Source organism: Saccostrea echinata, unplaced genomic scaffold, assembly GCF_033153115.1.
Source record: "Saccostrea echinata isolate AGI-Se365-2 ecotype Australia unplaced genomic scaffold, CSIRO_AGI_Sech_v1 ptg000020l, whole genome shotgun sequence".
NCBI classification, from domain to species: domain Eukaryota; kingdom Metazoa; phylum Mollusca; class Bivalvia; order Ostreida; family Ostreidae; genus Saccostrea; species Saccostrea echinata.
Genome location: NW_026889769.1, coordinates 7059262 through 7085623, shown reverse-complemented (window position 1 = coordinate 7085623; position 26362 = coordinate 7059262). Strand labels below are relative to the sequence as shown.

Sequence of the window (26362 nt, the reverse complement as noted above, 5' to 3'; positions counted from 1 at the left end):
TTTAGAGTGAAAATTTACCGGTAATTTTTCATTATATTTTTTAATGAATGAAACTAAGATGCAGCCTAATAAAACATCAATACTAACATTGTTTTATTTTACTTTTGGAAAAAAAAATAAAAATTTTTCAAGTATTTCTCTCTTGGAAAGTATGGATGCATTATTTATCCATTTTTTCTACAGTGACTGTTGGTCAACATCATGACACACACTCAGCTTATAAGCAATCTTTTTGTGAAATGGAAACTCTGAACATCCCACCATTATTCTCCATACGAAAGATATGGATCAGACACGAATTATGAACTTTTTCTGTCAGTGACTTTGAACTTGCAAAATGACTTTGGGTCAAGGTCATGACATACCCTCAGGTCATAAGTAATCTTTGTATAAAAAGGGAACTCACCAAGTTTATCCATAAGAAAGATAAGGACTGGACACAAATTATGAACTTTTTCTTTCAGTTACCTTGAACTTGCCCAAATGACCTTGGGTCAAGGTCATGACACACCCTCAGGTCATGAACAATCTTCTTGTAAAGTAGTAGATTCTAATGTTCCTCCTTAAGAAAGATATGGACTGGACACATATGCACAGATGGACAGACAGATGGACAAGGTGATTCCTAAATACCCCCAAACTTTTTTTGCTGGGGGTATAATAACACTCTTCTTAAAGGGAAAGAAGATCTTGAGTTTTGATATTTTTCACAGTGTGAAAAAATAAAACTTTTTTTACGATAAATAAATTACAGTATTTCAATCTTGAAAATGTAATAAATAACCAAGTGCATTAAAAATAACTGCATGTTCATGATTTTTTCAAAATTAAGAATTAAGGAATAATCTGAAGACATAAATATGTCATTCAAATAATTGATCACAGATAGGTGATTAAGAGGGAGTTCTAACAGAGTAAGAACACCCACAGTTAACTTGTTGTTATTGCATAGGAATTCACAGATCCACCACTCTACTTCCTCCTGCAGAAGTACCAATCTTTCTCTTTGAACTGAACACCTAAAACAGGTAAATTAAGTGATTATAATTTTTTTTTTAATATTAGAAGAAAAACACATGCAGTCACACCTAGAAAACTTGGTTTTTCATTTATTCACTCTGGTGTTTTCATTTACTTTCATTATAATACTGGTGAATCGGCTCCAGAATCTTCAGAGATACTTATAATGCTTCTTTACATCTTCAAATATATATATTCAAATATGCAAAATTAAAAAAAAAAAAAAAGCAATGAGGCCCATAGGCCACAATGCACACCTGAGCAACGATGGCCTGCCCCGCTACATGTATTCATCCTCATCAAATTTGTAAAAGATTTTTGTCCTCTTTATTAACATGAAAAAAAAATTTAACCCCCTTTTTTACATCCAAGATATGTAACCTTGACCAAAACGCAGAATGTGACAGACCTCATCATCACAAGCAGTACTTAATGCAGCAAGTAGAGCTTTCAGATATTACTTACAGAGGTTCAACTAAGCCCTGTGATCCTGAACCTAGTCTATTTAATGGCTTTGATTTATGATCAAGACATAGGCTTATCTTTTGGTGAACTCAACCCTCATGTAAAGTACAGAATTATATTTTATTGTCATTTAGTTACAAATGTTACAGGATAGGAAAAAAATACAGATAACGAACATTTCCTTATTCATTATAGCAAATTTACAAAGGAAAGAGAGGAACTATTTCACTTAATTTCATCATTTTACAAATTTGCATGATAAATAAAAATTATTCTGGATATCAAATTGTGAAGAATTTAGATATATTAAACTCTCTTGGTAGATTCTTGCTAAAAGCATTGTTGCAAGTTAAATTTCAGGCATTTGAACTGTATCATGGTGAATTATATAGAAGTATGTACTTACATATGTGTGTGATATACATGTATATGTAATGTATATATAAACAAGTAATTTTGCTCAGAACTTGTAAATGTATACCAGGTAATATCTACAATCTGGTTTATTTCCCCTTTTCATGTCTTTTTTTCCTTTCAATCATGCAACTTTTTCTCTCTTGTGACAGTGTGTAAGTATATTGTATTACATGTATATGTCTATGAGTATTTACAATGTACTTTCCTTTTGCACCTTGCCTTAGCACAGTATAAATTTACACCCTCTGCTAGTAAAAATTCTAAAAAAAATTGCAAAAAATGTGTTGAATAGTTTCAGAATAATAATCGAATACAAACAAATGGATAGGCGGATGTCTAACCATGTGCATTAAAAATCACTGATTATTTCAGTATACATGTACTTTACCCAAAATGTTTTAAGGGGGTACAAAAAGAATTCATGAGGTTTTCAATATACATGTATGTTGACATGGAATTTATAAAGAATTAGAAACTTACTTCCTGCAAAAAACTAATCCATGCTTGATAGTAGCCCTGGGACATCCAGGTTTCATTATGTGTTCCATCAGGAAATCTGATTATTCTTTTAAGAGAACTACCAGAAACCTGAAATTATATGACAGAGTCATAGAACGATACATTAAATGTTTAACTTTGTTACTAAGGTCACACTGAACTGTAATTTTTATACAGAGATCTCTCTACAACTTTTTCAATTTAAATCAAAAACTTTCCTCTGAGGACATTTGCTTGCATTTCTCTGCTTCTTAAACATCATGCTCGCCCTTGAAAATGCATCTCCACAAACTAAATTTTTTGCAATCAAGAATTTAGATATAAGCTTTACCCTATGACCTGACAGACATAATTATAGATACTTACACTGTGTAGTTTTGACATCATACGTGGAGGGATAAGTTTGTCCCCTTGTCCTGACAAAAATAACGTTGGAATGGTAATCTTCTGAATTCGATTTACTGTAGGATACTGCAGAAAAAAAAGCTACATGTATATTAAACAAGGTGTATGCTTATATTTTTATGTTACTTAAATGTATGTGATACAACCATAATCAATCTGAATTACAGAAACTTTATCTAATTTAGTTATAATTATAAAGCTACTGCTGTACAACACTCAATAGCATTAGCATAAGAAGTTGGAATTTTTTTTTTAAACTAAAAAATAAAAAGCATTGCTACACCTTATCTTCCCAGGATAGACACCCTATTTGCTATTTATAAGTGAAAAAAATATAAAAAGAAAAATGGTTACTGTTGTACAAACAGAATCCTAACAAAACAAATATACCTGAGAAATAAAATTTTGGGGAGTGACTGTGTTGCATAATTACATTAAAATAAAAGCTCTCTCGTCATTATATATTATAGAGCATAGAATGACTTAGGAAAAAGTCTGCTCCGAAAAGTTTTACCTGGGACACCAATACTGACTGCGAGGTCGATGCTTATGGTAATTAAAGCATAAGCTCCCAGATTTGACAAGTTGATTCTAGTGCTGTAGATCACATATTACCTAGACTTACCTTATTTTTAAATACAATGGCAGGTATATATTCCAGAATGTATAAATCTGCAAAAATTGATCTAGCAATGTCTGGAAGTGATGTGAAGGAATTTTCTAACACTAGTGCTACTATATGTGGAGAATATTTTTTGTTGCTGGCTAACCATGCAGCCACAGCGCCACCTAGTGAGCGGCCAAACACTATTATTTTGTCTTTATTTATATCTGGACGGCTGAGTAAAAAATCCATTGATGCTTCAGAGTCTAAATACAGTCCTACAATACAATAAAGTGAGAATTTTGCATAAAACATAGATTTTTGCAGGTAATGACAATTTCTCTAAATACACAGTAAAAGTCATTTAAATGTATGTATGTGTTGTATTCAGCGAAATAATTTCGTGAATGCTTTTAACATTTTCATAAGCATATGATCATTTCATAAAGTACTCAACCTAAATCATATAGTACAAACAATGACCTACAAAATTATTGCTTTCTTTCTTTCAGTTGCTTTTTTTTTTGTAAATTTAAAAATTAAATTTAGGGCATTTAATTGGATGAATATTGAAATAACACAATGTGGCAAAAAGCATAATTTAACAATTAATTTGTTTTTAATGGCTATTTCTCTATAAGCCTCCTCTCATCTGTCTGACCTTCACCTTACCTGACTCTGAAGGTGATCCCTCACTCCTCCCATACCCCCTGTACTCAACCAACAAGACATTCACCCCAACATATCTATGTAAATCACCAACATTAGGGTACCTAGAACACAACATATCTATGTACCAGTAAATCACCAACATAAGGGTACCTAGAACACAAGTTGATTGTGATACTGTATTATAAAGTCGCTGTCAATAATAACTTGAAGTAACTCCCTTTTCTAATGATATGAAAGATAGACAAAAATTATTTTTCTTGAGAATGAATGCAAAATATAGTTTCATCAAATATAATTGAATATTGATCTAAACATTGTGATATCTGCACCATAAGTGAGACTGAGTTGAGTAATAAGTTTCTTTTGACGAGAGAAAATCTTAATGCATGCATGACAATATCTTAAAGGGAATGGAAATATGAATTTCTGGTGAATAATCTTATTTAGTGCTAACCTGTGTCCAATATTCCCGGCATTTCCATGGAAATAAATCACAGTTGGGGCATTAGGATTGGAATGTTTAATAAGCACCACATTAATTTTGACACCATCTTTGGTGGTGATGAAATGGTTTTCTCCGCGCAGGTTGAAGCGCTGTGGACTGTCGACAAACAATCTGGACTGAGGAGGCTGCTCAGGGTAGTACAATAGTAAGTCCTGGGCATTGTAGAATATACCTAAACAACAAATATTGTCTGTACAATAGTAAGTCCTGGGCATTGTAGAATATACCTAAACAACAAATATTGTCTGTACAATAGTAAGTCCTGGGCATTGTAGAATATACCTATAAACAACAAATATTGTCTGTACAATAGTAAGTCCTGGGCATTGTAGAATATACCTAAACAACAAATATTGTCAGTACAATAGTAAGTCCTAGGCATTGTAGAATATACCTATAAACAACAAATATTGTCTGTACAATAGTAAGTCCTGGGCATTGTAGAATATACCTATAAACAACAAATATTGTCTGTACAATAGTAAGTCCTAGGCATTGTAGAATATACCTAAACAATAAATTTTGTCAGTACAATAGTAAGTCCTGGGCATTGTAGAATATACCTAAACAACAAATATTGTCTGTACAATAGTAAGTCCTGGGCATTGTAGAATATACCTAAACAACAAATATTGTCAGTACAATAGTAAGTCCTGGGCATTGTAGAATATACCTAAACAACAAATATTGTCAGTACAATAGCAAGTCCTGGGCATTGTAGAATATACCTAAACAACAAATATTGTCTGTACAATAGTAAGTCCTGGGCATTGTAGAATATACCTAAACAACAAATATTGTCTGTACAATAGTAAGTCCTAGGCATTGTAGAATATACCTATAAACAACAAATATTGTCTGTACAATAGTAAGTCCTAGGCATTGTAGAATATACCTAAACAACAAATATTGTCTGTAAAATAGTAAGTCCTGGGCATTGTAGAATATACCTAAACAACAAATATTGTCTGTACATAGTAAGTCCTGGGCATTGTAGAATATACCTAAACAACAAATATTATATATGTTTGAAAAGTTATATGAGTGAACAAAGGGATGTTGAACCTTTTCTATATCATCATCACTTTTACTTTATCAGGAAATATTTTACTGAAGTTTGTAATTACTAGTATTTATTAGTAACAAATACATTATACATTACATGCATTGAAAATTGTAAATTCATTGTTAATTTATTTACATGTATTTTAGTACTAATATTTAGAACTGCTTCTTGTCTGCTAATTTAAGCTATATGATTACATGCATGCCAATATAATTTATGGACATTAACATAATCATTCAGTATGCATCTTTCTGGACAAAAGGTTTTTTTTAGCAATGCTGAAAAACCATTCAGCTGATGCTAATGGAATAGCTAATACTAGTAATAGATATTCTGCCATAGCAGATAGTGTTGGATAGATTAGATGCAACTCTTCTTCCAGTACTTTAATGCATTAATATTCTGAGAGGCAGCCTCTACCAGAGAGAAGGACTATATTCCATTACCCCCACAGTCAGTAACTGAAATGTGTCTTTTCTTGGTTGGCACCATAAAGCTAGAATCCATGACTATCCACCTTCCAGAAAGCATGACTACACAGTTTTGAATTGATTGGTCTAAGAGGGAATTACCTGGCTCTCTTTAGAATCTTTGCTGCTTCCATTTGGAGCTTGTCTATTAAATCACAAAGTTTGTCTGATTACACCACTTGAACTTTAACTTGGGTCTAAAGCAGCACAGATTTGTAAATCAGTCCTCATTTTAAAGTTTATAGATCTCCATTCTTCTCTGCAAAGATAATTATAAAGCTTGAGTTATCTTGTTGTGAGCTGTAGTCAGTTGCCTATTGTGTGTTCCTGTCCCAAAATTGTTAGAACAGCTAAACTAGCTGAAATATTGTTGTCTGTCTGAATCATCATGGTTCCCTCTTCAAATGGTTTAAAAATTACATTTTGGGTTCATATGCAGTGAGATCACAATGTCCAGCTTTTTTAACACCTGGACAGAAAATATCATGTGAAGTTGTGAATTCCACTAAGTTATTTTGGAACATGTCTTCTTTCCAAAATATCAGAAAGCATTAAAGCTTTCTTTTCATATTTTGTAAGTGTGAAATTTTTTTATCCAAAACATTTTTGAAATTGGGGAAGTTCTTTAAGTCCATCTTTGACAACCAGTTGCAATCTGTGTGAAAATTAAGGAGTTCCGTGATATGACACATTCAATCCAAATTCATTTTCACTGCAATCGTTGTCTGTGTAGTCATTATCTTCATCCAAATTGTATTCTTTGCTGTCAATTGGATCTTTCACAATCTTGTCCTCCACCTCTTTGAGGCCTGGTAGGAAAAAGTCAAATGCTTTCACCGTATTTGAAGCAATGTATGTTAATGCACAATATCCATTTTCAATGTCTAAGGATGCAAGTTGTACTTAGAATTCCTATCAATTATGTCTGGTGTGTGGAATTCTTTGATCCTTTTGCATGCTATCATCATAGTCTTTAATGCACAGTTCATGAAATGCCAGTAACCCAGAGAAACCCAGGCATTTGGCTATTTGACTGCAGATAAATGGTCACTTTTACTTTTAGCACTCTGAAATACTTGATATTGTGAATTCCTAATTTAACAGAACTCTTTTTTATAGAAGAGTAAAGAAAAGTCTGTTAGCTTGGGACAATGTGCTGTTGAATACATTTGCGATATCGATCATTGTAGATTTTTTAAAGACAGATAAGAAATAAGTCCTGGTGAAATATCTTGCAGTACATTTGCTGAATCACACTAATAAAACTTGAGAGGAGCTAGTCCTCATGTGTTACATTTTTGTTGATATTTTTCACTAAGCTGACTCTTCTAATTAATTTCAACCATTTCTTTCTGATATAAATTCTTACTTTTGGAAACTGATAAAATACTCTTATTAATATGGTGACCTACTATCTTGAGTGCAACCCTTGGGAATACATTGTACTTTTGGCATACTTATTGCTAATAGTTCAAATCATTTGATTGTCACTTGCTTAAACAAAGCTATGCCCCAGAAATCTTGCGAGATTTAGAACTTCCTTGACTTTGCTGCAAAAGAGTGATAATAAGTTAAATAACCGCTAGGTAATTGCGACAGGGTTCGACATTAACGTTAGTCCGTTAGTCTCAGACTAATACATTTTCATTCGGACTAATAAAATCTGTGGCTAATTAGTCCTAACGGACTAATAAAATTTTCTGGAAAAAAAATCATTGAATTACCGATGTTCGATTCTCGACAACTTTCACTGGAAAACCCTGCATGTATTTTTAGCTTTCTAGCTTCTTGGTGGGAAGTTAGGTAATTACGAGTCAATTCGGTGCTTAATTTTAGGACTGATTGGTATGAAATTAAACATTTAAGTGATCATGATTAAGTATGACACATAGGCCTAATAAAGAAGGATGTCAGACGTTTGGATGTCATGTATAACGTTAGAGAAAAATGAACGAGATCAGGAATACGATCGTAGTTCCTGATCGCAAGATTTCAACAAATCTTGGAATAAAACCTTTCACATAAATGGGGTTTTTTCCCCAAAAAAAGTATAAAAAGTACATTGCAATGTTAAATTTTAAATTAACTGTTACAAAACATTGATTTTTTTTTTGACGGACTCATAAAATCGCATGCGGACTAGTAAAAGTAAAGAAGTACTAGTCCGGCCGGACTAAAGCCTAAAAATGTCAGTGTCGAACCCTGTTGCGATACTAAGTATATTTGTTTTATATTGGACTGCATCATGTGAACATGAACTAAACATCAGCACATTTCACAAATGAAATTTTCTGAGTTATGTTTTTTTTTTCCCAGTCAGGCAAGTGGTATGTATCATCAAAGTATAATGCTAATGATCAGGGTATTATCTAGGAGTTTCACATGGGTACAGACCATGACAAACATTCTATTACATGTACATGTAGTTTATTATTTATCTATCTATTTTTAAAATATATATTAACCGATATGAGGACATTACTAAGAAAATACAGATGGAGATGGATTGGCCATGTCCTAAGAAAGCCAACAAACGATATCACAAGAGTGGCACTAAGATGGACCCCAGAAGGGAAAAGGAGAAAAGGCCAACCAAAAACAACATGAAGGGGAACCGTTGAAAAAGAACTGAAGGAAATGAATCTTACCTGGGGAGAGGCGGAGAGGACAGCTAAGAACAGAGAAGAATGGAAATCCCTAGTCTTTTCCCTATGTGCCTCTGGGTGCAACAAGGACTAGGTAGGTAGGTAGGTATCTATTTAATATGTTGACGGTGTGACCGTTAGGGTGTTAGATTCGAATCTTCATACCACACAAGATATTTTTAACATCTAGACTATGAAGTCACATGATGTAGGATGTTAGTTGCATTACCATAACAAAGTCTAAAAAGTGCAAATTTTAACAAAGAACGCTAAAGACATTTGGAATGTCTAGACGGTGAAGTCACATGATGTAGGAAGTAAGTACTAGCAGCATTACCTTAACAAAGTGCAAAAAGAAAAGTGCAAAGTGTTACAAAGAACGTTAAATCTACATTTTATCTGCAAATATATCTATTAAATCAAAGTGAGATTATTATTTGGTGAACTTTTATTGTTACCATGAGAACATAGTTATGCAGCAGCAAGATGCATATGTGTTGCATTGTGGGAACAAAATTCATTTGGATCAATGTGCAAAGTCTGAATTTTCTCCTCGCTGCGCTCACTATAAAGTTGTGTAGCAGTCAGACAGGTTTGATCTCCAGTGGCCAGATAGCTCAGTTGGTAGAGCACCTGTCTAGAGAAAATTTAGGGTCCAGGATTCAATTTCCAGTATGGTCCATCACATTTTCTCCTCTCCTAATACACTGCTGCCGTGCCATGCTCTGGACGTGACAGGTGAAAGACCCTCCAGGGAAGAGCCTGGGTTGGTGTCTTCTGGGGCGAAGATCTTTAACATTCTTAAGAAGGGAGTAGTGTGGCAGTCAGACTGGTTTGATCTCCAGTGGCCAGATAGCTCAGTTGGTAGAGCACCTGACTGGAGATTCATGGGGCCGGGGTATGAATTCCGTTCTAGTCCATCACATTTTTCTCCTCTCCCATTACATTTGGTGCCATGCCATGCCTTGGAAATGACAGGTGAAAGACCTGCCAGGGAAGAGCCTGGGTTGATGTCTTTGAGGGGTGAAGACCTTTAAGGAGAGAGGAATGTGGCAGTCAGATGGGTTCGATTCCTGGAGGCCAGATAGCTCAGTTTGTAGAGCACCTGACAGGAGATTCAGGGGGCCTGTGTTCAAATACTGGTATGGACGGTTGCATTTTTCTCCTCTCCTATTACATTTGGTGCTGTGCCATGCCTTGGAAGTGACAGGTGAAAGACCTTGCCAGGGAAGAGCCTGGGTTAGTGTCGTCTTGGGGGGGGGGGGGGAAGCAAAGATCTTTAAGGAGAGAGGAATGTGGTGGACAGACAGGTACGATTGCCGGTGGTCAGATAGCTCAGTTGGTAGAGCACCTGACTTAAGAAAATTCAGGGGCCAGGGTTCGAATCCCGGTCTGGTCCGTCGCATTTTTCTCCTCTCCTAGCTCCTTGTTACAGTTGAAATATGCAAAACTTCAATACATTGTAAAAATAAATAAAATAGGTAATGTTATAATTTTCTACTTACTAAATCCTCCGACTAGAAGAAGTGCAAAGGTCAATAATCCTCCGTAGTACCAGAAAACCAACACCAAAATTAATCCTGCAGATGCACACAGTTTCCAGAACTTTGACAACACCGAGAAAACAAGACGTGTAACAAATTCAAGGATCCTAAGCTTTGAGCCCATTTTCTGCTCTTTTGGAATCAGACTCTCTTCATCATCTTGGTTTGTTGTCATAGTAAATTACTTCCCAACTCAAGATTATTTTACATGCCATCCAACAAACAAACCGGAAGTTGACAACGACGAAACATTCATTCTTTAACTTGTACCATATCTTAGTCGTAAATTACTTTCATTAAGGAGATTGGCTATATCTCTCCATATTCACACAAATATTAAAAAGTATATCGGGGGTATATTTGTTTGTAAAAACGGTCATTCTTTATAATATAAATCCTTTTTTTTTGGGGGGGGGGGGGATTCTGGATCATTCTTACATGTTCCGGAATAGTAGTGTGATTTTTTTCAGCATTTACTCTACGAAAGATGGCGACCACCAAATCAAAGAATGTGCGAGAAAATGAACAAAAGCTACTGGATGCTATTGTGAATGGTGATGCCTTTTATTTTGATAATTTTTGTACTTTTCTATCATATTTATATTGTTCACGTTTACCAGCTTACGTATTTTAAAGTTGCTCCATCAGTAGGCGGTATATAATTATTTCAATAATTTATTGAATAAATAATATGTTGACCACAGGGACTTGAGACAATCTTAGCAAAATCGGGTATAATAGGGGAGAAGGGACCTAACGAGCCGCCATTAATTCCTCGGTGCCTCGCTTCAAATTCTAAAAACTTCGATTTCTATTCATAAAACCCATGAAAAAGTTTTGCAAGTTGAAAGGCAGAATGTTGTCCTTTGTGACGGGTGCTAGTCACTGCGCCCCAAAACCAGAACGCCCCAAGCACGAGCGCCCCAAAGTTTTTCACCGGCGCCCAAGTAGAAATATGAGCGCCCCAAATCTAAATCACGAGCGCCCCGATCTTATTTCACGAGAGCCCCAAAAGCACTTCGAGCGCCCCAATGCTTATTAACCAGTAAAGAAATAAATTATTGCTTTTATTGCATGTTTTTATTACATTTCGATGTTTAAAAAAAATATTGATATGAACAATTCACGAGCGCCCCAAATTATATATATCATGAAGGTACCAAATCTTACGTAAAAACGAACGCCCCAAATATTTTAAACTAGCAGTATATGAAGTTATTATAAAACGTACTAAAATTCTTTCCGTGTTCATACGTACATGTACATATACCCGGACCATAATTTGTTATTTTGTTTTTTTTTAAATTTTAATTTAAAAGTGCTTATAAGCAGGTTCATCACAAAGAGCTACTATGCTGTACGAATAGAATAGAATAGACTTGAACACTTATGCGTATTTCTGCAGTAATTAGGATTTATAACCCGCAGAAAAATGTTAAGAATGTCATTTATTTAAATGTTTTAGAAAGATGTGGTCTTATAGATCTTATAGCTTATCTCCTGTAAATCGGTGTACCAATTGTTTAAAAAAAAATCATGCACGTGTATTCAACCCATCCATCCATATAAAAAAAGTCATTTATTAAGTATATTTGTTAAATTTTTACTAATTTTAGTGATGTGTTTCAAAATCTCGGTATATCCATGATTCCATCTCGGAGTTTGTATAGTGCACGTGCCTCGTGTTTTCATTGATTGTCGTGTACCTGATTATGTAATACCACATAATATCACACACCTTTCACTAGATCGATAACTTAACCCCAGGAGGATTAGTAGTCTGTGTATACACAGTAAACATAATTTCAGACATCCCCATAATTTCAGACCAATTTTTGCAAATATACACCGTAATTCTGGTCTTTCGGCGACATTTTTTAATACTTATACAAACTTTCCATGTGAATTATATCAAGCATGCTTACACAGATGGATCATAAACTGAACAGTCTGTCGACAATTTTTCTCATCACAATGTGGTAAAAAAAAATTATGAGATTTTAATTGGGGGTTTCGTTTATTGGGATAACGGCGGTGCTCAGACTTTGATACTATCATTTTTGATTACACAAAAATAATTAAAAGTTGATAATTTAAAAGAATATATTACACCAGTGTTCTTTTGAAGAAGGAAATGCAAACAGAATATTTCGTACAATTGTTTGCAACTAAATATAAGTCAATTTCAACATAGATTCAAATGAAATGTTCAAAAAAATTAAAATAAAATATAACTGTTGAAGTGCTACAAAAAAAATTATCACATAACGAGCACCTGTGTATCTGTGCCGTTAGATCGGACAATATTATTTGGGGCGCTCGGAATACTAATTGGGGCGCTCATGAAATAAGTTTGGGGCGCTCATGATTTAAATTTGGGGCGCCCATATTTGTACTTGGGCGCCGGTAAAAATCTTTGGGGCGCTCATGCATGGGGCGTTCTGGTTTTGGGGCGAAACGACAGTAACCCCTTTATTCAGGTCCGGCACAATCTCTTGATTTAGCTATATAGCTTGATTTAGCTATATAGCTTTATTAAGCTATTCAGGATAGCTTGATTTAGCTATTTTATCACACTTTTTTCTTAAATGTGTTATTTTCTCAGCATGCACAAAAAGTCGCACCTTGATGCAGTGATTATATTTAACCTTGAACTCTTCTGAAAATAATGAATGTAAAAATCACTCATCAAATTGCGTCTCCTTAAGAGACTTTGTACTCAAAGCTCTAAACGTTTTTGGGCTATATAAAGCAATTGATACAGTTACTTCTGCAATGAAATTATAAAGGATGCCAATTATGGTCAACAAGATAATTGACTGGTAATAATTCAGTACAATGAGAAGCTATCATACTTATCCACGCCTCAACGCACACAAGGTAGTGTACAGTTACTCAAACAATGGAAATGCATCTTTTGCTTAAAAGTATTCAAATGCTGCAATGTTAGAACTATCTTTGATTTTGGTTGTTGTTTTGATAGCCCATAGTACATATATGAATAATCAAATACTTGCAACTTTTTGTCTATTTCTTACAAAAAACATTTTTCTGAAAAACTGCATATAAATAGCTTTATCAAGCTATTGGTGAACTTTTTTCTCTTTGCCCAGACGTTGCTTTAAGAGATCGCAGTACGAGCAGCACTTCACACTGCTCACTATAATATGTTACGGTTTTACCATTTGAGCGGTGTGACCATCGGAGCAGTTGTACCATCTGCAAGAGGAATGACGGGGCTCTAATATGCAACTAATGGCATCTAAAAAATTTTTATTTGCGCCTTTAATTTCTCAATAAGTCGCCAAATTGGTGACCATTTCAAATTGACTTGGCAATCGTTGAATTCCGGAACTATCAACATTTACAACAGTTTTTCGAAAGAGAAGGAAAGAAGTTTAAAAGTTAGCAATGGACATGTCTTGTGTTCTGTTTGTCAGCTTGTTTGCTTTTTTAGTCACGCACGTGCAAATGAAATTTCTCATCGGATCAGTGCACACAGAGCTCAGGTAGACCAGATAAGACAATAACAGTCCCAGGTAATTTTTGGCTTCAGAAAATCAACAATTGTGAAATGCAGTAAATTGGGTGGATGAGGCGGTCAATTATTTGTCAATTAAATTCTCATTCATTATAGGTATCGTCTAGACATTAATGTTAGGTCATAATTGTACGATCAAGCATAAAATGTAAATCGTGTAAACAATCTTTGATGTTATCATGGTTATTAGCTCACCTGAGCCAAAGGCTCAAGTGAGCTTTTCTGATCAAAATTTGTCCATTGTCTGTTGTCGATGTCGTTGGCGTTGGTGTCGTTGTCATTGTTGGAAATTTTTTACATTTTCATCTTCTTCTCCAGAACTACTGGTCCAATTTCAACCAAACTTGGCACAGAGTATTCTTGGGTGAAGAGGGTTCAAGTTTGTTCAAATGAAGGAGATAATTGCGAATTCATGAAAAATTTATGGCATCTTTCAAAAATCTTCTTTTCAAGAACCACTGTGTTAGAAAATATGAAACATATGTGGAAGCATCCTCAGGTAGCATAGACTCAAGTTTGTTCAAATCATGACCCCCAGGGGTAGGGTGGGGCCACATTGGGGATCAAAGTTTTACAAAGGAATACATAGGGAAAATCTTTAAAAATCTTCTCAAGAACAGCAAAGCCTTGATTGATCATATTTATATGGAAGCATCCTTAGATAGTGTAGATTTAAGTTTGTTAAAATAATGACCCCCAGGGGTAGGGTGGGGCCACAGTGGGCAATCAATGTTTTACATAGGAATACATAGGGAAAATCTTTAAAAATCTTCTTCTCAAGAGCAGCAAAGTCTTGATTGGTCATATTTATATGGAAGCATTCTTAGGTGGTGTAGATTCAAATTTGTTCAAATCATGACCTCCGGGATTAGGGTGGGGCCACAGTGCGAGATCAAAGTTTTACATAGGAATACTTAGGGAAAATCTTTAAAAACCTTCTCAAGAACAACAAAGCCATGATTGGTCATAATGATACGGAAGCATCCTCAGGTAGTGTTGATTCAAGTTTGTTCAAATCATGACCCCTGGGGGTAGGGTGGGGTCACAGTGGGTGATCAAAGTTTTACATAGGAGTATATAAGAAAAATTTCAAAAAATCTTCTCAAGAACAACAAAGCTATGATTGGTCATATTTGTATGGAAGCATTCTCAGGTGGTGTAGATTCAAGTTTGATCAAAACATGACCCCGTTGGTAGGGTGGGGCCACAATGGAAGATCAAAGTTTTACATAGGAATATATAGGAGAAATCTTAAAAAATCTTCTTCTCTAGAACAGCACAGCCATGATTGGTCATATTTATATGGAAGCATCCTCAGATAGTGTAGATTCAAGTTTGATCAAATCATGACCCTCAGATGTAGGTAAGGGCCACAATGAAAGTTTAAACTTGTAGGAAAAAAGTCACAGTTAGTCAAAAAAATATGTAAGCATCCTTAGTTAGTGTAGATTCAATTTTGTTCAAATCATACCCCCCCCCCCCTTTAGGGGTAGGTCAGGACCAATTATGCATTTAAGCATTGCAATACTAAACTGATTTTTGCTTTTTTCCTAGCCACAGTGCTCAGGTGAGCGATGTGGCCCCTGGGTCTCTTGTTAATATATAGTTTTGAAGAATATTTATGAGAACCAAGTTTCTTAAAAAGAATGATCAATTATATTAAAACTTTTGGAATAAAAGATTTTACTATTGTTGCAAAGCAGGACCAAAATGTATGATCCTCTCTCGTTCTGGCCAGTAGGAGAGAGCTATATACGGACTCTGGACAGTGGCTTGAGATGATGGAGTTTTACATGCATGCTTAAGTTATAACCTTTTGACATTTACATGTAGCTGGCTTATATTTCTTGTTGATCTTATTCTTTACCATTGTAAAAGACCCCCCCCCCCTTTTATATTGACTAATATCAGCTTTTAAAGTTGGTGCCTAAAAAAAATTTGCCAGGCGACTTAAAATTTACATTGGCAACTGAATTTTTTTGACTAGGAGCCAGCTGGCGCCTAAATTTTAGAGGTCACTTAGAGGCCTGAAAGGAGAAAATTTATGGCTGGGTCGGGAATTGACAGGTCCTCTACCAACTGAGCTATCCAGGCCAATATCCACACACTACATTCCTGCCTCCTTAAATTGTCTTTGCCCTCAAAGACACAACCCAAGTTCTTTTTGCCCCATCCTGGACTTTAACTTGCAAGTCCAGGGGTTGAAAAGGCATAAAATTATGTAAGAGGAAAGGAGAAAATGTATGGCTGGACCAGGAATTGAACCTGGGACCCCTGCATCACTAGTCAGGAGCTTACTGACTGAGCTACCCAGGCAAATATCCACGGCCCAAACCATTACATTCCTCCCTCCTTAAATCCTCTTTGCCCACAAAGACACCATCCCAGGCTGTTCCCTGGCAGGTCCTTCACTTTTCACTTCCAAGGGATGGCATGGCACCAAATGTAAAGGAAGAGGAGAAAAATGTGACAGACCAGACTGGGATTTGAACCTGAGCCCCCTGCATCACTATTCAGGTGACTGAGCTACCCAGGCCAATATCCATGGCCCAAACCATTACACATCTAAAAAACCACACTTGTAACTTTGATCCGCCTCTTCAAACTGATTATCTTGTGACTTTCACCCACTGACACTGAAGACGGACCCCATATGCCTGATTAGTTATGCTTCATTGCACTTGACACCTGTGATGGTATATAATACACTAGAGTACCTGTTTGTCAGTTTACTTATGAAACAGTTTTCTTTAGCTTTAGAAACATAAAGTTGAATTTTATTGCAACTAATTATGCCATATTTGGGGGTATAGCTTGGATACATATAAACACTAGACTATATTTTATTAATTACATATTAAAATAACCAATGAAATAAGGTTTTTATTGTTTTTTAGATGAACAGATACTGTAATAACTTAAGTGGGACTTGGCATAATTTTTCTGCATCAAATTCAGCTTTGACTCGACCTTCTTAAAATCCTGGGACTCCAGTTCACAACATCCTTGTGAGAAAGAACCTGAATGTTTAAGAAGCAAATAAATGACATCATATACACAAAGTCACTTTATTGAGGATACTACATGAGTTCTGTGGCAGGGAGATTCCAGAATTTTTTTGTAAATCTTTTAAAATAAGTCATTACTATGCTTTGGTCGCCATGTTGCTATTTGGGCACAGATTACTGGGAGTCGCAGAATTATTTATCATTTGTTTATATTGGTCCATTAAAATTTCTTTGAAGAATGTGTAGATTTCAACATGAATTTCCTCCATTTGTACACATTCCTATAGAGATCGCTGCATTGTCCTACAGTGAAGCTGTTATGATGAGCACAGTTCCCTGATTCTAATAGCTTGGACAAGTGCAGAAACCATTTAGCTCAGTGGAAGAGCATTAATAAAAACTTGCAGTGTGGATCTGTAACATTTTAGACAAGGAAATTCAAAGTAAACTACAGACTGCAGATGAATAAGTTAAAAAAAAAACATCAATGCAAACAGAGTAAAACTAAGCAATGGTTTTAATAATCCTTATATATGTAGTGAACGTTTTTACAATTCTGTTCATGAGTGATCTAGCATCTTAAATGTTTTATAGGCAGCTGTGTGAAATGTTAAATTTATTAAGGCTGTACTAATTAAGATAAAAATGAGACTTAAACCATTGTTAAAGATTTCAACAAAATGTTACATTTATATTTGTAGGCAATCTTGATGAGGTCAGGACACTTTTGAAAGATCCAGATGTCAGGGTGGACTTTACAGATGAGGTGATTATTTTATTTCTTATTTTTAAACAAAGGATGATTGTATTTTCTTTTGCAAGTACTTAACACTTTGGACTCATTTTATGGGGGCAAATTTTCATGGATATATATTAAAAGGAGGGAAGGCAATCAAATACAGAATTGCCAATCTGTTAATCGCAAGAGGTTCCGACCGATTAGTTCGTTAATTGTATCAAAATACACATTTTTTTATATGTATTTTCAAATAAGCCTTATTCATATACCCAAGAAGACTAAAAAAAAGATATAATTAATATTCTTTTTTTTATCAGAACTTTTAATATATATATATATATATATATATATATATATATATATATATATATATATATATATAAGTTTTTCAATTCTAATTGGCAAGGCTAATTAACACCCCCCCCCCCCCCCCCCCACTGGATCTTAATCCAGAGAGCCTTATTTTCCTCCAAATCAGCTTAAATAGTTATGGAAAATGTTAACTTATCAACATTTAGAGGTTTTTAAGGAAATTGTGTTGAAATTTACAAATATTTTATATTTTGGACTCTCTGATTTTCTAAGTGATTACCATTGTTCCTACCAAGTAACGGTTAACCAGTTAAAAATTGCCAGCCGCGATGAAATTTCATGGGGACTTGCTTATATAATTTCATGGACAAATGTGTTGTTAAAAAATACATCACCTATATTGTTTCGGTCATGAATTTGTAATGGGTACTCATGAATTCCTCGAAAAAATTCAACCCCATTGAATTATAATGATTCCACAGTAAACAGTCATTTATGCAATGAATTCAAAGGTACATTCAAATTTAAATGTTATTATCATTTTTTACTCCTATTCTTTTATTAAGAAATTCTGAAAACAAATATGCTATGTTTATTCATTGTGACAATTTGTATTATTTTTGTACTATTTCTCTATAGACTGGGATGACCCCACTACAACATGTGCTATATTTATTATTATGACAGTTTGTATTATGTTTGTACTATTTATAGACCGGGATGACCCCACTACAACATGCAGCCTTCAGAGGACATAAAGAAATGGTGGAGCTCTTCTTAGCTAATGGAGCAAATGTAAATTCAGATAAACATGAAAATTCTTACTCCACTTTGATGTTTGCAGCTTTATCAGGTATGATTTTGGGAAGAAAAATTAATTATCCAATACGATTATTTTTCTTTCAGTTTTGAGAGACATATGTGCAAAGTTATAATGCTAGAATCTTTATGCAAAATTGCTTTGAACATTCTAGATAATAGAAATTAGTTCAAAACATGTATAGACCTTTAAAGAAAAAAATTGGTATGATTGTCGAATATTAATGAGTATGATTATTGTTTATAGGTAACGCTGAAGTGACTCGACTAGTTTTAGAAGCTGGAGCAAAAGTTGATCACGTTAACTCTGTTGGTCGCACTGCAGCACAGATGGCAGCTTTTGTTGGTAAGACAGTATCTGTTATTAGAGGAGATAACTTAAACACTTACTTGCAGAGAAAGAGTGAATAATTTGAGTATTGGCTAAAACTTTTCATTGCAATTAAGGGAGATAATTTTTAGAAGGAACCATCAGAATAACGAATTAAAGGTGAAGTAAAATGTTTTTTCTATAATTTTCAGGTCAGCATCAGTGTGTGTCAGTGATCAATAACTTTTTCCCAAAAGAACAACTCTTGTATTTTACCAAGCCACAAGGTATGTAGATACCATTGCAGCCATTGAATCCACAGTATTTGCTGGCATCAGAATTTAAAGAACATGGCAGAGTGAAAGCATGAGTGCATGCTTAAATAACTCTAAATGATTGATAGAGGTGCTTGTCTTGTAGTGCCATTGTTTTTATTTGAAAACATTTCCCATAAATTACTGCATGCATATATATTCAAAAAAAAAGAAAAAAAAAATTTTGTAGAAATACCTTTAGGGGAAATCATTACCAAAAAAAAAAAAAGTTTTTTCTCTCATATATTGATTGAAAATCCTTAGATTGAAGTTGACAAATATTTTGTACAGGTTTGGAAAAAGAACCAAAACTTCCCCCTGAGATGGCCCCAGCTCTCTGTAAAATGATAAACATGCCAGATCTTCACCCTGTCAAGGTATATTAACTAGTGTGAAATCAGAGGTGCAAGGCCATTTTAGTCTGCACACTGAAATTTATATTGTTCTTAAAAGAATCAAATACACTTATACAAACAGGGAATGATTTTGTGTTTAAGTTTCAGTTTTATGCCCTGTAAATAATTTTATTCGCAAGAATTTAATTTTTGTACAATTTTACCGGATTGTTAGGTCTTGTGTAATTATGATGATGAGTAGTAACTGAAGTAACTTGTTGTAAGAGGGTATAGAAAACTTATTTAGATATGATGCTATTGAATAGCACCCATTAATATTTGTTATTCCTCTGTTGAGAATATTCAAATTTGAATGGCTTGTAAGAAGGCTTTAAAACTCAATAATGACTCCAAAAAGTACTGTTTACAGAAATAATGACTTAGAAATCTTTGCACATGGAATTGGAATATAATGACCTGGAAATTATAAATATTGAACCACTAAATAATAACCTGTTAATTAAAATTCCCTTCAAATTAAGCTAATTGCATACAGTAATGATTATACGCTAAAACATGCCGTTATAAAATGTGCTTTGTCTGTTTATGAGAGTTGTTACAGAATTAGATAGATCTATATGTCATAAAATTTATCATTTATTCACTGAACATTTCGTTAAAATATCAAATTCAAGGAATCAGATTTGACTCTTATACAGTAAAAATCTGCACCATATTTTCATTGTTCTTAGGAATAGTAATTGAGTATTTATAACAGTGCATGTTACTGACAATCACAGTTTGTTTTTTTTTTTCGAACAGCAGTGCAAAAACTTACAATGTACCTATAAGACTTGCAGGTTAAAATGTAAACATCTTCACAAGTGAATGCAGATCTCGATCAAGAATAAACAATTTTTGTAGGCCTAATATACAATTTCAGTATTAAGCTACTAAAGTTGTTTCATATAATATTAGTATAATAATTAGTTAACCCACATGAGTTCAACATGGTGAAATAAGGACCAGTGGCTGACCTGACTGACCTCGACCACTACCTGGCCACAGTCAGGTCACCTTGTGGGCCAGGTGTCAGGTCCTTATTTCACCATGTTGCCCTCATAAGGGGTAATTAATTGTACAGTAAAATACGCTCATAACGACGTGCCAGGGACAGAAGATTTTGCTTCGCTATAAGCGTAATTTGTTATATCCATTAAGCTTACAATATATTTTAAAGTCATAGGGAATGAAAATCACTTTGATGTAAGTGCCAATTAATTATAAGGATGTTTGCTATAAGCGTATTTTTCTGTATAATATATATATATATATATATATATATATATATATATATATATATATATATATATATATATATATATATATATATATATATATATATATATATATATGTGTGTGTGTGTGTTGGGCCCTTGAATTTCAATATATATCTAAACTGTATAGTGCTAATGAATTGCAAAAATAAATATCTACATTGTATTTCAGTTATGTATGTATCTCCAAGACCATCCAGGTCTTCTTGAGGCCTATCAAGGGATTGTAAGATTATTTGAAATTTTGTGTGAACGGAGCATGAAAGCTAGAGACACCAATGATATCTTTGCCATGAAGACTCATTATTATTCAGTGCTTTTTAAAACAGCTGGGAAAATGTACAAAGAGAAAGGAAATATTGACAGTTTCATAAAATCGTAAGTCTTTCTCTTTTGAAAACTTTACACTTTCATACCATTTTCTTTTGTGTTCATTCTTTTGCAAAATTATTCCATTTTTATATTGTCTGATTGTTATGAGATTAACTCTGTCAGTACTTTCAGTTTTGAAGTATGCATATTGCTGTTGATCTGTAGTCCAAGACATATTCAATATATTTTACAGCACTTATAGGGTGACAAGATATTATCATGACTGTATTGATATGATTTTTGTAAGTTGTTCAGGCTCATCTTAAAGAAACAAAATCTCCTTCTAGCTGCTTTGATAATTGAGGACTTACTTAGAGACCATTATGCCATTGCATATAAGTGATAGATAATGAATTTATTTCACTTTAACTCTCCTTTTTTTAAAAGCTTAATAAGAGGAAGAGAAAGTGATGGTTTTCCAGAATTTCAGGAGAAATTTCTTCGACAAGTTTTACGAGAATTTCCTTACGCAGAGTCTGAGCTCCTGCAACAGATGGTGCGGAATTTAGCCAACACACAAATAGTGAGTTATTCTGGAATTTCATCTACATTGCATAAATTGACTGATGAAAATTTGTTCCAAAGTTTTCACTTTAAAGGTTATTTAAACTTGTAGAGTTTAATGAAGAAATATTTTCTTTTTAAGGTACGGTATATCACTCGTCAGCTTTTGAGAAAAGTTTTGTCAGAACCTCTTAACTTCAAAAATATTTATAACAATTCAACTTTTATGACATATTTGAATTATACAATATTCAATTAAAAAACTGCTCACAAAATTGAAAGAAACAAGATTTATGGGAGTCTATTTCTTGTGGTGGAAGGATATTTAGAAGAAAATTCTTCAAATCTCCACATTTGTTTGATTTAATATCTTAGAACTTTAACCCTAGGCTACATATTTTTACTCAGAGATTTTTTTTTCTGCATTATTATATGTTAGGAATATTAATATATATTAATTATCTGCATTAATTTGCAGATTTTTTTTCAATAATAAATATTATTCAAACTATTTTACATAAATAAGATTATATATATGGCCATGATTATGATAAAGGTTAAAGTAATTAACCTAAAAGTTGCAATTTTTAATGCAAAAAGCTCAAGTTAATTGTACCATTGCCCAGTAAGATGCACACTTACTCCCAATTGTCTTTAGGATTTTGAGTCATGTTACATGTATATGAGTAGTTATCAAAAATATACATCTGATAAAATCCTTGATATAACTAATGTTACAAGCGACATTGTCTCACAAGACTGTTCTTTGACAGGGAGATCACCCCACAGCATTATACATTTTGTGTCAGGGGATTAATGGACAAAAGTTCATGGATCAGGATGATATTTGTAGTACATGTGGGAGTCTGAGAGCTCAGAAAAAATGCTCAGCTTGTAAAATGGTAATTGTTAAAAAGGCACTATTCATGTAAACAAATACAAAAAAGTATGTTTTTATCATGTATTTTATTTTTAAATGTTTTGGTAGTATTTTTTCATTGTGAAATAAATTGTTTATATTTTCATATTGAATGCATTTTCGTTTGTAAATTAGTGAAATTGTATATATATGGATTTGTCTTATTCAAACACACAAGGCCATTGATTTTTCTTAAAGGTTTGCTACTGCAATCAACTATGCCAAAAATTACATTGGAGCACACATAAAAAGTTCTGCAAGAAGTTAGCAGGTATAGTATTGATAAACTCATGGTGTTCTATACTACTATATAGCATCAACCTTCCCACCCAACAGGTATAGCATTGATAAACTTATAGTGTTGTATAGTGCACTATATGTAGCATCAACCTCCCACCCAACAGGTATACATTGATAAACTCATATTGTTGTATACATGTAGTACACTATATGTAGCATCAACCTCCCACCCAACAGGTATACATTGATAAACTCATTGTGTTCTATAGTACACTGTATATAGCATCAGATTCTCGCCCCAACAGTGGAGGGAGTGATTCCCAATAATGTTGTTAATTATCCAGCTGCAGTCAAGTGTGTATGGGAATTTACTCGGGTTTTATTCCATACACCCCGAGGATGAATGCGAAAGGGTGTATGGAATACAACCTGGGATAAATCCCTGTACACCCTTGATTGGACCTGGATAACAAATTTATTTCTTATGTAACCAAATATATATTTGTAAACTTGAGGCCAATCAGTGATGTTTCATGTTTCAACTATCCATAAGATTACTGAGTGTTGCAATGCATCGCAACGTCATGTTATTTGCATTTTGTGATAGAGAAACTGTTCATTGTGACGTTACGTTATTTACTTCCGGCTTGAGTCGGGTGTATGAAGATTTACACCTGGCTTGCTTACCAATCAAATCTTACATTACAAGCTTCTTAGGAAATAATAGCTTTTGTCTGGGAACAGCTGATGTCACTACCTGTCATAATTAAAATACAAACTTAAGATTTTTACTACAAAGTTGATCCTCATTGTCTAATTTATTTGTAAATTTACAACTAAGAAAAAACTTTACATCCATCATTTGAATTCTGAATTGAGGAACATGAACTATGATTGTGAAGTGTTTAGCAACCATTGTAATAAATTGAGTTAGTGGTAAGTTTTGAATGTGAGCTTACAATGAATTTCTTTTACAGAGGAATACAAACAGTTAGAGGAAAAGAAAAAAGAGGAGGAAAAGGAAAAAGAAAGACAGGAACAATTATTGAAGGACCAGCAGCAGAAAACAAATAGTCAACAAGAAAAACAGGGTGAGGAAAATAGAGGAATTAACTCTCAGTAATGACTTCTAGTATCTGTGCACAGATAAGATCGGGGTTTTATTTTAACAGCTATTAATATATTGTACAGATGGTCTTTGGAAAGATTGCAGCTTTAGTCTTTTAGATTAAGTAATCAAATCAGTTTAAACTTGCTTTAGTGTGGCTTTCCTTTAGCATGATTAATATATCAAGAAAATATACAGTGAATCTGTATCCACAATATTACCTTGTGTTAACTCTTGTTTATTTAAAGTCTTTTAGTACGTATATTACCATGTGAATGATATCAGTGTATAATATACACTCACCTATTAGTAGGATTTTTGTGAGTAAGATAGGTAGAAACAGAAGTATTTTTCTGGATGGCAAAATTCCACTGTGACTTTGAAAATTTCTGTACTTGTCCATAATTATTATTTCTTTATACAGGATATAAAAGTGTGATTTCTTTGAAATAGGTCAAGATATTGTCTTCATATGTAATGATCTTAATCCATAATTACATATATATTCCATTTTATACTTTTTTTTCAGATAAAGACATAACAGAGAATGGAGTTGACAAAGGTTCTGAGGCAACAGAAGACATCACTGCTAAAACAGCAGAACTGTAGACTGTTATTATCTCCTAGTCATACATTCCATCCAAAATCATTGTTTTCTATGTTAAGTCTGTATGTTTATGTTGTGTTTGTTATTGATAGACACATAAGCATAATTTAAACTGAGATTGCAAAGATACACAAACCAGAAAAACAAAATGGCAATTAATAAACAAGAGTCAATGTTGCAGAAAGAGGAAGATGACTTGTTCATCTCAAGTTTTAGATCCTCATCTTGTTTTAAAGTTCATATTTTATTGCTTACATTCGTATGTTGGTGCTAGATAGATCTGTGTCTTGTTTGTTTTCTTCTCTGTTGTTTACATTAGTGATTTTTATTGAAGTTAGGCAGAATAATATCAATTATGTTTGTGCTTTTCTTTATATAGGCATTAGTCTTATAACCTCTGTTATATATTCCATATATAATAAGGTCAAAAGACAATTTAATAGGCAGAAAGATGGATTTTTTGAATTAAGATAAATGAAGGGTTGTAGGTATGTATGCATTTATTTTTATCCTGCAACTACCCCTTGCATTGACCTAATAAAGGTAACCTAATAAAGCTTTATTCGGTCAATGCCCTAATAAAGCCTCATGGATGTATTCCGACGTTCTAAAAGCATTGTTACATCATGAATATTGCAATGTTTATGCCATGGCGTCTTAGTTTCAACTGCAGAGGAGATGTACCTAAATCGATTGAAAATAGCTCGTTTTGGAGGTCACGTAAAAATATGTTGCAGGATAAACAAAATACATGGTTACTGTCTTGAAATATAAGCGATATTTGGGCGAGGGTAAGAAAACGTGATAGAGGGCTCGGCAAGCCTTGCCCTCTATCACGTTTTCTTACCCTCGCCCAAATATCGCTTATATTTCAAGACAGTAACCATGTATTTTATATATATGGGAGCTACTACTTAAGGACGTTCGATCCTGAGCTTTTGAGCAGATTTTGGTCTTGAACTTTATTTCTAAAATTCTGCATTATTTTTAAGTTCTAACATTAAATCTGGATTCTACAATGCAAATTATACTATATCCAATGAAAAAACCGCAATTAAATTCCATTCAAATAGGATTAAGCCAGGAACTATATTTTGTGGCGGAAGGTTTTTTAGAAGAAAATGATCATTTTTTCCCTTTTGAAATATATACAGTACTGTTAAGTTTAGATTCCTATTTTTCCATGCTGGTTGCACACAGAGCTATTTTGTGCATTGAAATGATTAATGCTGGTTCTAAAATATTAATTAAATCAGTTTTTTGTGAATTCTATCATCATATTGTGACAAATATAGAAAATATATTCTGAAACTCCAGGAAAAAATTGAGCCAATTTTATAATAAAATTAACAGTTTTTTAGTAATATCTAAAAAATAACATCATAGACCTCCACTTTTGATTTTCTTTTCTGAATATATAAGATAACTCTGATCAATCTACTTAAATTCAGCAAAAGTTTAAGACTTTAAAATATTTTTCTTGCTTGTTAAATTTTTAATGCCCGAAAAATGAGATTTTGTGAGTGCAGAAAGGTCAAATAATTGATTATGCGAAGCAATTTGAAATTTTTTTTTTGGTCACAATT

The 26362-nt window shown here is 33.7% G+C and overlaps 2 protein-coding genes and 1 non-coding gene across 4 annotated transcripts; 2 read left to right on the top strand and 1 right to left on the bottom strand.

The window, feature by feature from the left end:
- Nucleotides 1-797: 797 nt before the first annotated feature.
- Nucleotides 798-10543, bottom strand: LOC133190006 (protein ABHD13-like). The gene is made up of 7 exons (XM_061325482.1): nt 10273-10543; nt 4536-4758; nt 4082-4182; nt 3431-3687; nt 2767-2871; nt 2383-2490; nt 798-1019 (listed from the first exon to the last, which is right to left on the bottom strand). Exons 1-7 carry the CDS (start codon nt 10484-10486, stop codon nt 957-959), a joined length of 1071 nt encoding a protein of 356 aa, XP_061181466.1. The 5' UTR covers nt 10487-10543; the 3' UTR covers nt 798-956.
- Nucleotides 10092-10166, top strand: Trnal-uaa (transfer RNA leucine (anticodon UAA)). The gene is given in 2 exon segments: nt 10092-10128; nt 10133-10166. It is a non-coding gene; the product is annotated as a tRNA-Leu (tRNA).
- A 238-nt stretch (nt 10544-10781) lies between the features above and the next one.
- Nucleotides 10782-25280, top strand: LOC133190005 (ankyrin repeat and MYND domain-containing protein 2-like). 2 transcript variants are annotated; one of them, XM_061325480.1, is made up of 12 exons: nt 10782-10865; nt 17562-17626; nt 18626-18764; nt 18978-19076; nt 19253-19327; nt 19646-19731; nt 21199-21404; nt 21786-21921; nt 22676-22804; nt 23020-23092; nt 24039-24152; nt 24699-25280. In XM_061325480.1, the coding sequence occupies exons 1-12, from the start codon at nt 10799-10801 to the stop codon at nt 24776-24778; spliced, it is 1269 nt and encodes a 422-aa protein (XP_061181464.1). In that variant the 5' UTR covers nt 10782-10798; the 3' UTR covers nt 24779-25280. The 2 variants fall into 2 exon arrangements, with proteins under 2 accessions (XP_061181464.1, XP_061181465.1); XM_061325481.1 differs by having other exon boundaries at nt 24039-24180; nt 24699-24717.
- The last annotated feature ends 1082 nt before the right edge of the window (nt 25281-26362 follow it).

Bases quoted from the DNA above. Each gene is read 5' to 3' on its own strand.
- LOC133190006 (XM_061325482.1), bottom strand. From the start codon at position 10,486: ATGACAACAAACCAAGATGATGAAGAGAGTCTGATTCCAAAAGAGCAG. The intron at 2,872-3,430 runs GTAAGTCTAGGT...TTTTTTCTGCAG, and splicing joins CCATTGTATTTAAAAATAAG to TATCCTACAGTAAATCGAAT. The intron at 2,491-2,766 runs GTAAGTATCTAT...ATATAATTTCAG, and splicing joins TGATGTCAAAACTACACAGT to GTTTCTGGTAGTTCTCTTAA.
- LOC133190005 (XM_061325480.1), top strand. From the start codon at position 10,799: ATGGCGACCACCAAATCAAAGAATGTGCGAGAAAATGAACAAAAGCTA. The intron at 19,732-21,198 runs GTATATTAACTA...ATTGTATTTCAG, and splicing joins CAGATCTTCACCCTGTCAAG to TTATGTATGTATCTCCAAGA. The intron at 22,805-23,019 runs GTAATTGTTAAA...TTTTTCTTAAAG, and splicing joins AATGCTCAGCTTGTAAAATG to GTTTGCTACTGCAATCAACT.